Raw genomic sequence first — 13,868 nt, forward strand, 5'->3', positions numbered from 1 at the left:
TCTAATGGGATTTTCTGGTCCGGCGTTATATTCTGAATAGTGATTGGATAAAAGAATAATTCTGACTAAATTAGAGAGTTAAAGTAAAAGAGCTGAGCCCAAATATAATCTCTAAACTAATATTATCTTTTTTTTTCCCACAATATTTTTGGAGAACAATATATAAAACCAAAATAAAGACTTGCATTGTTTTTATTTATTTGTCGTTTCACAAATCTCATATGCCAAATTCGTTATCAGGAAATCACATAAACAAAGCATAATGTATTCGGCTTTAACTAAAAATATATAAAATGTAATATAAATGACCGTTTTGTTACTAAAATATACTACATTATTCTATAATTTTGGCAACAAATAGTTTTTTTTCGATATTGAATGTCCCCAATATGCTAGATGATCTACAAATGCATTAATTACTTAGCAAAAAAATAGAAACAATTTAATCCACATGAAAAGCAAAAAGTGCAAACAGTAACACATTACATTCTTAACAAAAAAAACACACAAATAACCTGTCAACCTTTCCCTCAAACTCTTTGAATAATTTCAGTAGGCTATTTGATCGAACAATGGGAAACGGTGAAAAAATAATATATTAACATGCAAATGTCAAACTACATAAACAAATGTATTACACATATAGGCCTGTTCATATGAAATAATGCGTTTATGATTTATGTAATAATCATGTTATTACTTTTTATATTTTTACTTCAGAAAATGTTATCGCAACCTCCTTCACTAACAAATATATATTTTTTAAATATCATAACAGCCTTCAGTAATAATGTTCAAAAACAGGCCGCCTTAATGTTATGGAACTACATTTTCTTCAAAAGTAACTATATTCGTTTAAGGTTAATGCTTTAGATATGATTTTAAACTTATTTATTTCATATGCTTTTCTACTTATTTTTTTATTTAAATGAACCACATCTCGATTAGAGACCAATACAGTCATCCCTAAACTCCAATAAATTAAACAAATCCAACTATACATACAAAACATACAAATATAATTGTATAGCAAAAAATATTTTTTAGCTACAATCATTTTAGGTACCAGCATGAAAGCCCATAAACTGAACGTCCCTTTAGCGCAGTAAGAAAATAAAGGGTTTGCTTCTTGTAGCATATTTTTCCTATATCTTGCAGTATCGTTCCTTTGATCCATATAGGCCTTTATTTCAGGATAGACCATTTAATTTGGTCCTTTGCCGATTGTATCACCTAAGGGGAAAACAGAAGGAAAAGTACAGTAATCATAATTATATAATAATAGTAATATGATTTAAAAATATATAATTTAAAATATATACTTTTATTATTATAACCTTAAATATTTTATTTTATTAATTTCACCTGTGATCATAGGACTATGGGGCTAGGTTGCTGTTGTAAATGATTGTACTTTGAAAATCATTCTATTTGGGATAACTATAGTCATCAGAATCATCAATAAAAAACGTTCAGTTTCACCCAGATAACATCTTATGTTTTCATAATAGTGGTTATCTAGGGCCATCCATCAGAAATAACTCGAAGGCAAATGTTACGGGATGTGAATTTCTATCTTAATTGGAATTGTGACAATGCCCCCACTAGATGGCGCCTAATGGACGCATGAACAAGAAAATAACTTGCTGTGTCTCTTCGGTTATTTCTCACCGACATGCTATTAGTTTCAGAGATTCAGTCAAGAATATGTGTTAATTCCTTTAAAAAAACGATAAAAATGAAAATAAAAAAGAGCGACCATATTATTTATGATTTAACCAATTCTACGCTGACTGGAATTCAACTAATCCATATTGATGTAATGTCAGTTTCCGACAGCAGATGTCTCCCGGAACCCAATAAATGAAATCAGCGCGCTTTTAGTGAGAGAGTGATTAGAGTCAAACTTTTAGCAATTAGCAGAAAAACTTACATTCGTAGTAAGAGCCAGTTTTTCTGTTATATGCTGCCAGGGTGAAAGCAAGAGGTTATAGGAAACCCTTACACATACACACACACACACACACACAGGCACACATGCAAAGACATGCACACAAACACAAAAGCTTGCAGGAATCAAGTTACATTCATGCATTTAAAAGGTGTAAGCTTAAACAAACGGAGACAAAGAAATGCTTTCAGTAGTATGAAAATTAATAAATATTCATTATTTATGATAGTTTCAAACAAATCAATAAATCAGGTTATCATTGGGTAATAATAATAATAATAATAATAATAATTACCATATGATTATCAAATTATTAATTATTGAATAATTTCCCTCTGGGATTATTAAAGTATTTATCTATCTATCTATCTATCTATCTATCTATCTATCTATCTATCTATCTATCTATCTATCTATCTATCTATCTATCTATCTATCTATCTATCTATCTATCTATCTATCTATCTATCTATCTATCTATCTATCTATCTATCAGGGAGCAGACACATAATACGAAAATCCAGGAATTAAAATAAAACATTCAGAAACGCAGTGTAGGCAGACAATGCAGTGCAATGGTATATGCCTATGTTTGTGCCTGTGTGTGTGTGCGTGTGCGTGTGCGTGTGCGTGTGCGTGTGTGTGTGTGTGTGTGTGTGTGTGTGTGCGTGTATAGATGATATAAGTGGCATCAGTGGGTTTTGTCCAAAAAAAATAATACATGTTAATATATTCCTTACCTGGGCCACACTCTGTTCCGATAATGGGCTCTCATCCGACTGCAACAGAAGGATTTCAAAATAAAAGCGTGAGACATGGCTCGAGGATAGAGAATATTGGAAAACATTGGAAAAACTAAGGGGGCTTCAAATTACTACAAGGGGACAGTGAAAATAGCAACTTTGTTGAACTACTTTAATGTTCAATGAGGATTTGTTAAGATCACACAGGACTTCAGTCACATATTACACAGCTCATTCAGTCAGTCAATATAAGCCACTGTTCCGAGGATGTTTTGAATAGGATAAATAGGAATGCTGCAGACACTTTTGGTAAAAATATGTGATTTATAGTAGACAAAAAACAACAATCGATACTTAGTTTAGTGACAAAAATGGCTTTTGGAGTTTCATAACCTCAGAGTAGTAAAATAACTTAAGCAGCAACACGGGTTAGACAAGTGAAAATCATAGTGAATTAACTTTCATATTATTCACTATTTTTTGCTGGGGCATTGGCTCTGCGCTTGACTATTCGAATGGGTTTGTGGTTGTTTGAACCGATGTAAGAGCAATCATTAGCAACATTAGAATGACATAGCAGGGTAAAATAAGTGTATTATCAGTACGTTGTTAGTTTAGTTTGATCTCAAGCTGCGTGAGTTCATTCTGTGCCGTACCACTACATGCTCTCTTTCCATGCGGTTACCTCGTTTGTCTCCTCCACCTCCCCTCTGTCCCTCGCTTTCTCACTCTCTTTCTATTTTAATTTAGTAGTTCAAATGTTCGACTACCTTCCCCTTATTGATTTTGATAGAAATGTTTTTCTCCTTTCTCTCTCCCTCCCTCTCTCTCCCCTTCCATCTTCTGTTATCCATGCCTCTCTCACCCTCTTCAACTGTCTACAGCAGTTGACCTCTCTCTGCCACTCCCTCTAGGCTACCGGTGATGTAATCAAACAAGACGAAGCCATAGGCCTGTTCTGACACCAGCTGGACCAATAGAAAAAGAGAATGGGGGGGGGATTGAGGAAGGGAAGGGAAAAAGATAAGAGTGGAAGAGAGAGGGACAGGAACAGCTAGAAAACATTTGTGAATGGACAATGTTTATATACAAATGTCGCTGAAAAGGGCAAGGCAGAAAAGTATGAGGGGGAAAGAGAGAAAGCAGGTTAAAGCAAGCTAGTTATGGTTTGGGGGAGGTTTGAAGAACAGTTCTTCTCGCTGTAGGCCTAGGGACATGTCCAACTTCACTCTCAAATTCCATATGGGCAGACAGTGTGGCAATTTGGGATATTTCCGCAAAAACGGATGATTACCTTATAGTTGACCTTCTGCAGAACCTGCTGTGGGTCGCTCTCCAGGATGACCCTGGAAATATAACAAACTTTAAGGACAGAATATAATACGATTGTCGTCCTGGGAACATGACTACCCAAATTGAAACAAGAATTTTTTTGTTTTGTTTAGTTTCCATTTATATTATTTAGATTATTAATATATTACTGTTTATATATATTAAATGTCTTGCCTATCCCCAATTTGTGACTTTGCCTTACCCGCCATCGATGATTTCGTCCACCACCAGGAACACTCCTTCCATGTTCTCTAGGAGGTATCTGCGCTCCACATTCTTTCTACAGAAGACAAACAGGATAACCAATGGGAGTGCGCCATCCTCTACTGCAGCCAATGGGATAGCGGACCCCTCCCCCCCTGACAGCACATATCGACGAGCTGAGCATTCAAAATATCGGCATGAGTCATCATAGCATAGCTAGCTGTGTAAGAATATCAATGGCTGTTATTGATCACGATACTGTGAATAACACCCACCAAAGTCTACATTTAGCCCTTGGAAGAAGTACTCCTGTTATATTTCAACGTACCACATTCAAGTAGTACACATATTGGTATCACCCGTGCTTGTCAATGTTGCAATAAATTCTGATATTAAAGTTGCAAAACATAAACCAACCTCAACAACAACAACAATTCACTGTTTAGTAGTACCTATCACTCGTCTGATAACCCATTTGTCTGTGTGTGTGTGTGTGTGTGTGTGTGTGTGTGTGTGTGTGTGTGTGTGTGTGTGTCTGTGTCTGTGTCTGTGTGTGTGTGTGTATAGTTTTTTGTGTATGTGGGTGCATTACCCCCATCCCCCTGCATTGCTACCACATCGGTTTCCATGGCAGCCAGCACAGCTGCTGTTCGGTTGCAAATATTGCAGTTGAAAAGTACAGGTTACTGGCACACTGGCACACACACACACATACACACACGCACACACACCTCTATTGGTAAACATACCTGAGGATCTGAGTGAGTGCGTCAAACAGGCAGTTCAACACCGACATCAGCATCAACTGGAAAGTAAAGGAAGGTAAGAGAAGAACAATTATTAACGATAGAAAAGACTCCTTTACTACGTTATGCAAAATTATGGTTAGACAGATTCATCCTGTACCAGCATTGCACTGCATTCATAGCCGACGGGTGTGATACGATATCAACATCATCTTTGAAAGCCTTAACATTAGCAGTTGTGTTACACTGTCGCTAATGCTGTCAGTAATGGCAGAGCAAGCGATGACACTTATCAACCACTGGTTGTGCCAGAATGGCCTAGTGTTAGAAACAGTGCACCTTCACAAAGTGTCGAGGACAATGACAAACACATATGAAGTCTTTGTTGAACCGGAAGCACAACCGGAACCTCTACATCTGCACACCTGAAGGCTTGAGATTCTTCACTTTTCACCTTTTTATCTGCTCACCTCATTCTCCTGCGGGCTGCCAACCACGTAGAAGAAGAGATCTATGCTGCTCTTATAGACCACGGTCATCCCCTCCAAGAACGCTATCTCATCTAGAGAGGAGGGAGGGAGGGAGAGGGAGAGGGAGAGGGAGAGGGAGAGAGAGAGAGAGAGAGAGAGATTTTAAAAGAGAAACTTAAGATTATAAGAGACAGTAGAAAAAAAAGTAAAGTAATAAGATGCAGAAATTGAAGACAATGTTTTGAGTGAAAAGAGGAAAGTTGGGCAGAGGAATGCAGAGAAACCGACTGGAAGGAGAAGAATGAAGGGGGGAAATAGGGAGGATTGGAAAGAGGGCAAGAGAAAGAGGAGATGGGAGTAACACAACAGAGGGACTGCATGGACAAAAGGGGGATTGCATTGAGAGAGCAATAAGCATCCCTCCCCAGAAGTAAGCTGTGGTTTCAGGTAGCAGGTGGGGTTTCACCAGCACAAAGGACCCTCCGTGGTGATTTTAACTGGTGTCAGTTCCTTAGATTCAACCTAAGAGTCCTAAAACCTTGGATTGTAAAGGTTTGATTTGTCTCAGATTGGGTTAACATTCAGATGAACTGGAAACTTTGTGTTCTGCTTTGGAAACTCATCCTATATACAGTTCTAATCCTGAAACAAAAATTAAACTCAAATTAAGTGACAGCCACGGTGTCTACTTCCACAATTAAACCAGCCTATACCTACTCCTCTTCATTGAGGCAACCAATATTTGTTGTTGTTGTTGTTTCATAGCACTGCCATGCCGATGGATACAAATTTGTGAAGATTGACCCCGGTCAGCTGTGAAGTTGTGATGAGTCAGTGGCCACTAGAGGTGCGTGGTGTGTATATGTGTGTGTGTGTGTATGTGTGTATGGCGTGAAGTGTTGGATCTCCTGTCCCCCTCCTCTGGGGGGGACAGGAGAGACACCTGGGAGCAGTGGTGTCGTGTCTCCCTGGGAGTGAGATGCAGGATGATGGAGCTCTTTTTCACAGCGAAAGAAAATCCTCAGCCTAGGGGTTGTGCTTTAACCTCCACACCCACTGAGGCCCGGCCACACACACACACACACACACACACACACACACACACACACAAACACACACTTACTGTCTGCCTTGTGGGTCTTGTTAAAAACATTCTTCTCAAAGTTGTTCTGCTCCTTCATAGAAGGGTACAGCTCAGGGTCGTAATACTAAAACACAAAACAGAATTAATGAATTAATCAATTTCTGTTATAGATTTTTTATAAAAGCTGTATCTTAAGAAACCTACAAAAAAGGCAGCTATAGCAGAACACAATGTACTATCGCAACACAGTAGAATTATACAGTTCAAATAAACGTCCCTGTTTCCTGGAAAACGAACCGAACCGTACCTTTGACAGCAACCTGTTGCCATCGTTGTCGAGGATGAAGAGAGCCTTCACTGTGTAGAGGGACGGCTCCTGGAACACACCATGAGCGACAAGGTTACAACCATATCTCGCTTGATCCAATGATACACTCAACATGGTTATTTTGGGACCCAATGGAAACTTTTGTGTGGGACAGTGAGTGACAGGACCATTGGCTTTCAGTCAATCAAACCTCCCTTGGTTAGCCTCTCAGACTTAAAGTGACACTTGGATCTTGATCAGATCCATTGCTACATCAGCATTTTTACATTTCACACACTTTTTGGGATCATCAAACCACAAGTTATGCAAATATATATTCCTTGTTTTCCGATGCACAGATTTAATAAACAGTTTCTAACAGAGCGCTCCACTTCAAAATGCTCTTTCCGTTTCTGAATATTGTATCAGGGACATTCAAAAATATATAAATATATTGTAGCATTGCTGTGTGGTGTGATATTTGGTACAGGTGCAACCTTCGGGTTGAGTTCAGTGCTTAAGGGCACAGACTGCCCTATAAACCCCTTTCTCAATATCAGTTTTGACATACAATGTTCCAATTTGTATCCCAGATGTATTCAAGTACCCTACTATGCAGTAAGCGTGATCTTCAATATTTGTATGGAACTGGATGGAGACATATTAATATTATTATGATATTATTACATATTATAATTATTATCATGGTCAGTTTTGCCCCCAAAACAGTTTTAGTCCGGTGTTAGTTCATTTGCGTATCAATAGGTGCATTTCCATCCCCCTGATTTTGCGAACTTTGAAGTATCGAATCAGTAAACGGTGATGGAAACACCAAAATTCGAATCGAAATCCTCTAATTCGCAAAAAAGTTTATCCGCTCGCTTGAGGTGGTTTTTGAGAAATGCGAAAGAGAGTAAATTCACAAAATGGGAGATGGAAACACACTTTTCGAAACAGCTGTGACGTAGCGAACTTTGAACACACAGGACTGACAGTCTTTCCGATTTCCGCGTAACGACGGCCATATGCAACCCTGCCGACATCAACGTGTAACGTCATCATCCTATTGTGCTCTCCCATACGTTAGGCACTCGACGTCGTCCTCGTATTTCCCTTGCTACCGCTGTGTACATTGCAATTTCTCTATTTCTTTCGTCTCCGGATGGAAGTTAAAATAGCCAATGATAACTTCACTGAAAGAACAGTTATGACTTGCCCAAGGGAAACCAATTGCTGCTGAATTCCTCTCTCCATGTTTGTTGTTTGTTCTTACTCTTCTCCATTGGCGGACTTACCGCTTTTTGATACATTTGTTGCAGCTTTTCTAGTTCTACCATTTATTACAGCCACGTATCGGCATACATTTTTTGCCTACAGCGCCACCTCCAGGCAGAACTAGGATAGTTACCCGCTCCAACCACTTGATGGAAACGCACCTAATTCGAATTACTTTTTGGCGAACTTTCTAAAGATTTGCATCACCTTTTAGATGGAAACGCAGCTAATTAAATTACAATTCCTGCGGAACAGGTTGGTGCCGAAGCCCAAAGGTCGTCCTGGAACTACCGGCTGTTCTGGAACTCTCCAGAACTCACAGAGGGGGAGGGAAGGCCAGCCCTCCCCCTTTATCTGACCGATTAAAGCAATCTGTCCGACTGTCCGACTCTGTGCTGTCCAGGAGCCAGCGGGCCAAAGTTCTGTTATGCACTGACTAGCATAGATTCACAGTCCGAGTGTATCACAGAACTTGGACCAGGTACTCACAACTTCACAACGATGACCAATTGGACCCAGCCCAGGGGGGCTGATGTATAGGGGTTGTAAAGGACGACAGCAGGGAGGAAGAGGAATGTTGTGAAGCGATTCTATTGGGGAGGGTTGGATACCATTGGATGAGAATTGGATACCATTTGATGAGGATTGGATACCATTTGTCTAAAGGGTGCAATCTCTCTGACACACACACACACACACACACACACACACACACACACACACACACACACACACACACACACACACACACACACACACACACACACACACACACACACACACACACAAGGCCTATATATATAAAAGGTAGATACTTGTGAAATATTGCCTATTGTGTCCACACTGGGTGGTGGACACACTGTCACAGAACTCGCCAAACAGCATTCCCAATGTGTGGAACTTCAGAGAGATTTCAGCACTTTGAGGTTTCAAGGCATTATAGTCACCTGATCCACAGACCTGACCTCCCCTCAGGGATGCTCCAATTTGTGAACATTTGTATGTGTGTGTGTGTGTGTGTGTGTGTGTGTGTGTGTGTGTGTGTCTGTGTGTGTGTGTGTGTGTGTGTGTGTGTGTGTGTGTAAGTGCGTGCGTGCGTAAAAGATTAGTTCTTGGATATATTACCCTCTTTCTATTGAGAATAACAGGTAGAACTTGACAAGGTTACATAAGCAAAATTATCGCCTTGATAAGTTTATTTCCATCAAAGCCATTCAAGGGCACAACATGGCATCAGGCCTTGATGTGTACAGTGTGATGGAGAAAGAGTTATAGATTGCTATACCAAAAAGAAAAAAACGAAACCGCAGATTTAACTTTAATTGTCCATCTACCACTTTTTGTCAGTGTGTGTCTGTCAACATGTTTCATCTGGATGCAGGGTTTAGGGCAGACCAATTGGATTTAAGAGAGATTGGTCTCCCATTCCATTGGCCAAATGGAACTAGTACACACACTCCACCCCCTCAACAGCACATTGCTCTCTCCCAGAGGAAAATCAATGAAATATAGAAACTGGCAAATGAAAACGAGTCCAACATTAGAGCAGTCATCGAGATCTGCCAAAGTTGAGTCACGCACACTGGTCTACCATTCTTATTTTAAGATCACACCAAAAAAAAATCGTGTTTCATTGTTAGAGCTGAACAAGAGTTCCTATTTCCGCCATAATATGGATGTGCATAATTGTGAATATGAAAATGCATCATATTTGGACGATTGGCCAACACTAATGAACATGCTCTCATGTAACTTTACATGATAGCTTTTTTGTTTCTCGGGGCGTGTTTGTCTAGTTTGTTCTCAGGGACACCAGCCGACTGTTGGTAATATAACCGAGGGCACCTGTGGAGCGCTGGACACGGTAGAGAGTGGAGGCCGACCGTGTGTTACAAATAGAGAGAGTGGAAAAATGTTAGGGAGCAAGGAAAAAAGTTAAGCAATAAAAGAAAAGTTATAATAGAAGTAGGCTATACGGAGAAATAGAGGAGAGTTGAGGAAAGAGGAGACATTCAAGAATAATATTAATAAAATGCTAACGCGATAACGATGGGACAGGTGAAAAGACGGGCGGAAAAGGATAGGATACGTGGATCATTGGAAAGAAAGATAAAACATTCACAAAAACCGATGGAACTTGACAGAGCGGAGAGCGGGGAGAGCGGGAGAGAGAGAGCGGGAGAGAGAGAGAGAGAGAGAGAGAGAGAGAGAGAGAGAGAGAGAGAGAGAGAGAGAGAGAGAGAGAGAGAGAGAGAGAGAGAGAGAGAGAGAGAGAGAGAGAGAGAGAGAGAGAGAGAGAGAGAGAGAGAAGAGAGAGAGAGAGAGAGAGAGAGAGAGGGAGAGAGAGAGAGAGAGAGAGAGAGAGAGAGAGAGAGAGAGAGAGAGAGAGAGAGAGAGAAAAAATGGTGCAACGCTGCAGGAACGGAGAGAGCCCAGTAGAGAGAGAGAACAGTGGACGTGGCACCTCCTGGCTACACGTCGACCGATTTTGACACGCATGTCAGTTCGATCTGTGTCCGCTTCGCATTGGCCTAGGATCTTAAACGAAGTGTGTTTTGCGAAAGTCTGTAGAAAAAAACTTTTTATTACGCAAGATACTTGTTTTAAAAGAAATCAAAGAATGAGGCACATAACTCGGTTGCACTGTCATAGAGACCAGCTGTGTGGGCTACTCATTTACATACACCAATCTCAACTGGCCAAACACTTTTGTAACAAACGTTGTGTACAGTACGACTGCATAACTTGTGGCTAAAATGTAACAATAGACGTTAGGGCTGTACATGTTCTATGGAAACACATCTCTTTAGGCAATCTGAAAGATGCAATAGATCCGCAGTCGTTCCCTCCTATACCCTACCAAAATTGTCGGGAGGCAACAAATGGCGCACAGACACACACACACTGAATAGGAAAATACAGTAAACATCAGACATGAACAATACAACAACCTCGTGTAAGACGGTGCGTTGGCTGTCTTGTTCGTTAAAGCATAGGCAAAATCTCAGTGTGATCGACGGTCGCTTACCATGGACATGGAATCCATCGCGTCTGTGTTCGCTGTTGACGTGGACAGGTCTGAGCTGTCATCCTAGTAGTGCCGCTGCGCGAGCGCGTTTACGCAGCCAACCGGATAGCACGCACAGGCGCAGCGGCAGCCGGTAGAAGAGCTCCAGCTCAGCGGCTGTACTTTCAAAGTAAAAGACATACAATCAGGCTTACGGGTGAAATGCAACATCTTTCTGATGTATGCAGATGTATTGCCAATATTTGAACAGCGTGGGCCATATGATCTCGAGGCAGTAGTGACAAAATGAGGGGGGGGGGGGGGGGGCGACGACTGTACTTGATCCTTCGGTCTGCATTGAAACTACAGACCTCACCAGCCTTTAGCAATAAAAGCCCCTGTGACTACTGACTAACTTAAAACTAATAGCGGCGGAAACAATCTAATTAAATGCGTATGAAGGATAAAATAATTATTTACACAATGTTTGATTCGGTATCATTTATATTTGTTTAAATGTCCTGTCGTTGAACTCGCTGGAGTCCTAATGCGTAATAACCAAGCAACCTTAAGGCTCTCGAACCTACATTAAAAGGCCGAATACAGAGGTTTGCAGTCTGACTCTGTTATCATTTTGCAAAATGCAAGACGTCCAGCCACCACCCCTCCGCACCCTGGATGATTTTCTGCTGGGTTCGGCCCGCTTTGCCATTCCCGATTTCCGTAACTTGGAACGATGGAACAATCGAATAGTCAACAACTTATTGTACTATCAGACTAATTATTTTGTTTCAGCGTTGAGCTTTCTGGTCATTCCTGGGTGAGTTGTGACGCTGTCATTCCCCTTTCTCACGCTCTCTTCGCGAACCCACTAGAAATTGTAAATGGATATAGGCCTAAATGCATGCCATAATAGTATAAATAGTATCTATCTCTATATATAGATATAGGTATATATATGTTGAACTTCATAGCGCAATACAATACAATAATCTCTACTTTATATTACAGGATGTTTGCACCGAAAAGTGCAGCATTATTCCCTCAACAAAGTAGGCTACCCATAATAAACTACAATACCAAACTAAAAAGCAATTGTTGCGTATGCTACTGGATTGGGTTTTCAAGTGGGTATTAAACTGCTCAACGACTGTTCAACGATATATTCAAGTAGAGTAATTGCTAAATCAAAACAACTAACATGAATTAAGTAGACCTGGCCTTTCACACACATCTCTCTCTTCAATGCAGCGTTTCTCAATATTGCTCATTGTTTCTTTACAGCTTTTTCTGGCTCTTCCAATTGGTCCTGGAGACGACGGTGGTGGTGGTTTTGTTTGTGGGCTTCGTCTGGGCTGCTGAGAACCATGCTCTCCTTCGCCGTTTCCGTAGAAACCACCCTTCGTTTTGCCTTCTAGCCATACTTTTGGCCAGTTACATCATTTTGTCACTGCTGGGGAGTGTGTCTATATTCCTGTTTGGGATAGTCTTCCCTATACTCTGTAAGAACACACACACACGCACGCACTGTTTTTGTGTTTGTCTATATATGTCCATGTCTCTTCTCTATTGTGTGTCCCATAGTCTGTAACCCTCCGGGACTACATACATCTCAATCTAGGAGGTCTAATTACACAAAAATTACATCTCTGTAGCCTCCATCCCCTCTTCCTGACTGCATCCTCGTGTCTCAAAAACAACATTTCTCATGGCCGCCCACTAATCCTTTCATCTGCCTCTCCCTTGCTCTTCTGCCCATTTCTCTTTCACTCCCTCTATTCTCTCTCTTTGTCTTCCTCACACTCCTTCTCTCACTGTGTTGCTCTGTGGTCGGCTTCTCTGTCCCTTTCTCTGGCTCTCTCCTCCCATCGGTCATGCTCTCTCACTTCCTCTCCTTCTCGTCCCTCCAGTGGTGGTGGTCCATGCTTCGCTGCGACTGCGGAACCTAAAGAACAAGGTGGAGAACAAGCTGGAGAGCATTGGCCTGAAGAGGTCCCCCATGGGCCTGATGCTGGAGGCCCTGGGACAGGAGCAGGAGGCAGGCTCATAGGACATGGGACCTGGAGGAAGGTCCCTGGCCGGACAAGGAAGATGAGCATTTGGGGATGGGGGGTGGAGGGGAATTCCGAGAACAAAGATAAATAGGAAAAGTCCTAGCGGCCGATGAAGCAAGTGAAGATTGTCTGTATTGTATCACTATTGAAATTGTCCCTTTTATAACAGTATTTAGAAATTGTTCCCGCATCAGAAATAGTTTCAAATGGCAGTATTCCAAGTTGTACCACATGATGTCCTATCTTTTTTTGAAGGGACCAAGAGTTGAAATGCAAAGAGATCTGTTTGCAAATTGGCGAAGATATGAACGGATCCTTCTCTCCCGGTGGATGTCAGAGGATTTGTGGACAGCATGGAAATGTCATACCTTTTACATTCCCCATTCAAGTTAAAGTTGCCCCTGCTATGTTTATTTTGAATGACCTGAATTTGAATAATTTTCAGCTACTTAGAGTATTTGAAAATATGAGTGGCTAATCATGCTGGATTGATCTAGTAGGCTTTGATCAAGTGAAGTAGACCATTAATGTATCTGAAGACATTTAACAGTGCACTAGCGACCTAGTTCCTAGATTCTGGTCAGGTTTGGAGCTTAATTTAATATAATTGAATTATTTAGAGCCCTTTAGAACCCTAAATTCTTAACAGGCAGGCTTAACCAAAAGGTCCTCTGTTGGGCAACCTGGCCAGATGT

The 13,868-nt window shown here is 40.9% G+C and overlaps 2 protein-coding genes across 9 annotated transcripts; one reads left to right on the forward strand and one right to left on the reverse strand.

Annotated features, from left to right (window-relative positions):
- Positions 1 to 174: 174 nt before the first annotated feature.
- On the reverse strand, positions 175 to 11,273 carry copz2 (COPI coat complex subunit zeta 2). 8 transcript variants are annotated; one of them, XR_009523940.1, is made up of 12 exons: positions 11,141 to 11,273; positions 6,838 to 6,906; positions 6,570 to 6,654; positions 5,447 to 5,538; positions 4,980 to 5,035; positions 4,823 to 4,876; positions 4,229 to 4,306; positions 3,989 to 4,040; positions 3,560 to 3,662; positions 2,692 to 2,730; positions 1,934 to 1,966; positions 175 to 1,233 (listed from the first exon to the last, which is right to left on the reverse strand). XR_009523940.1 is itself a non-coding variant. In XM_060043123.1 (11 exons), exons 1-11 carry the CDS (start codon positions 11,156 to 11,158, stop codon positions 1,186 to 1,188), a joined length of 621 nt encoding a protein of 206 aa, XP_059899106.1. In that variant the 5' UTR covers positions 11,159 to 11,273; the 3' UTR covers positions 175 to 1,185. The 8 variants fall into 8 exon arrangements, 5 of the variants coding, with proteins under 5 accessions (XP_059899106.1, XP_059899099.1, XP_059899130.1 ...); XR_009523937.1 differs by lacking the exon at positions 1,934 to 1,966; XM_060043123.1 differs by lacking the exon at positions 3,560 to 3,662 and having other exon boundaries at positions 4,823 to 4,873.
- Positions 11,274 to 11,699: 426 nt separating this feature from the next.
- praf2 (PRA1 domain family, member 2) lies at positions 11,700 to 13,586 on the forward strand. Its single transcript, XM_060043182.1, has 3 exons — positions 11,700 to 11,939; positions 12,404 to 12,621; positions 13,030 to 13,586. The coding sequence occupies exons 1-3, from the start codon at positions 11,761 to 11,763 to the stop codon at positions 13,167 to 13,169; spliced, it is 537 nt and encodes a 178-aa protein (XP_059899165.1). The 5' UTR covers positions 11,700 to 11,760; the 3' UTR covers positions 13,170 to 13,586.
- Positions 13,587 to 13,868: the final 282 nt, after the last annotated feature.

The sequence above is a fragment of the Gadus macrocephalus genome, chromosome 2, assembly GCF_031168955.1.
Source record: "Gadus macrocephalus chromosome 2, ASM3116895v1".
NCBI lineage: Eukaryota > Metazoa > Chordata > Actinopteri > Gadiformes > Gadidae > Gadus > Gadus macrocephalus.

Excerpts from the sequence above, each read along its gene's own strand:
- copz2 (XM_060043116.1), bottom strand. Across the intron at positions 6,655-6,837 it reads GCAACAGGTTGCTGTCAAAG|TATTACGACCCTGAGCTGTA; the intron begins GTACGGTTCGGT and ends TTTGTGTTTTAG. Across the intron at positions 5,539-6,569 it reads CAAGACCCACAAGGCAGACA|ATGAGATAGCGTTCTTGGAG; the intron begins GTAAGTGTGTGT and ends CCTCCTCTCTAG.
- praf2 (XM_060043182.1), top strand. The coding sequence starts at position 11,761 with ATGCAAGACGTCCAGCCACCACCCCTCCGCACCCTGGATGATTTTCTG. Across the intron at positions 11,940-12,403 it reads AGCTTTCTGGTCATTCCTGG|CTTTTTCTGGCTCTTCCAAT; the intron begins GTGAGTTGTGAC and ends GTTTCTTTACAG. Across the intron at positions 12,622-13,029 it reads GATAGTCTTCCCTATACTCT|TGGTGGTGGTCCATGCTTCG; the intron begins GTAAGAACACAC and ends TCGTCCCTCCAG.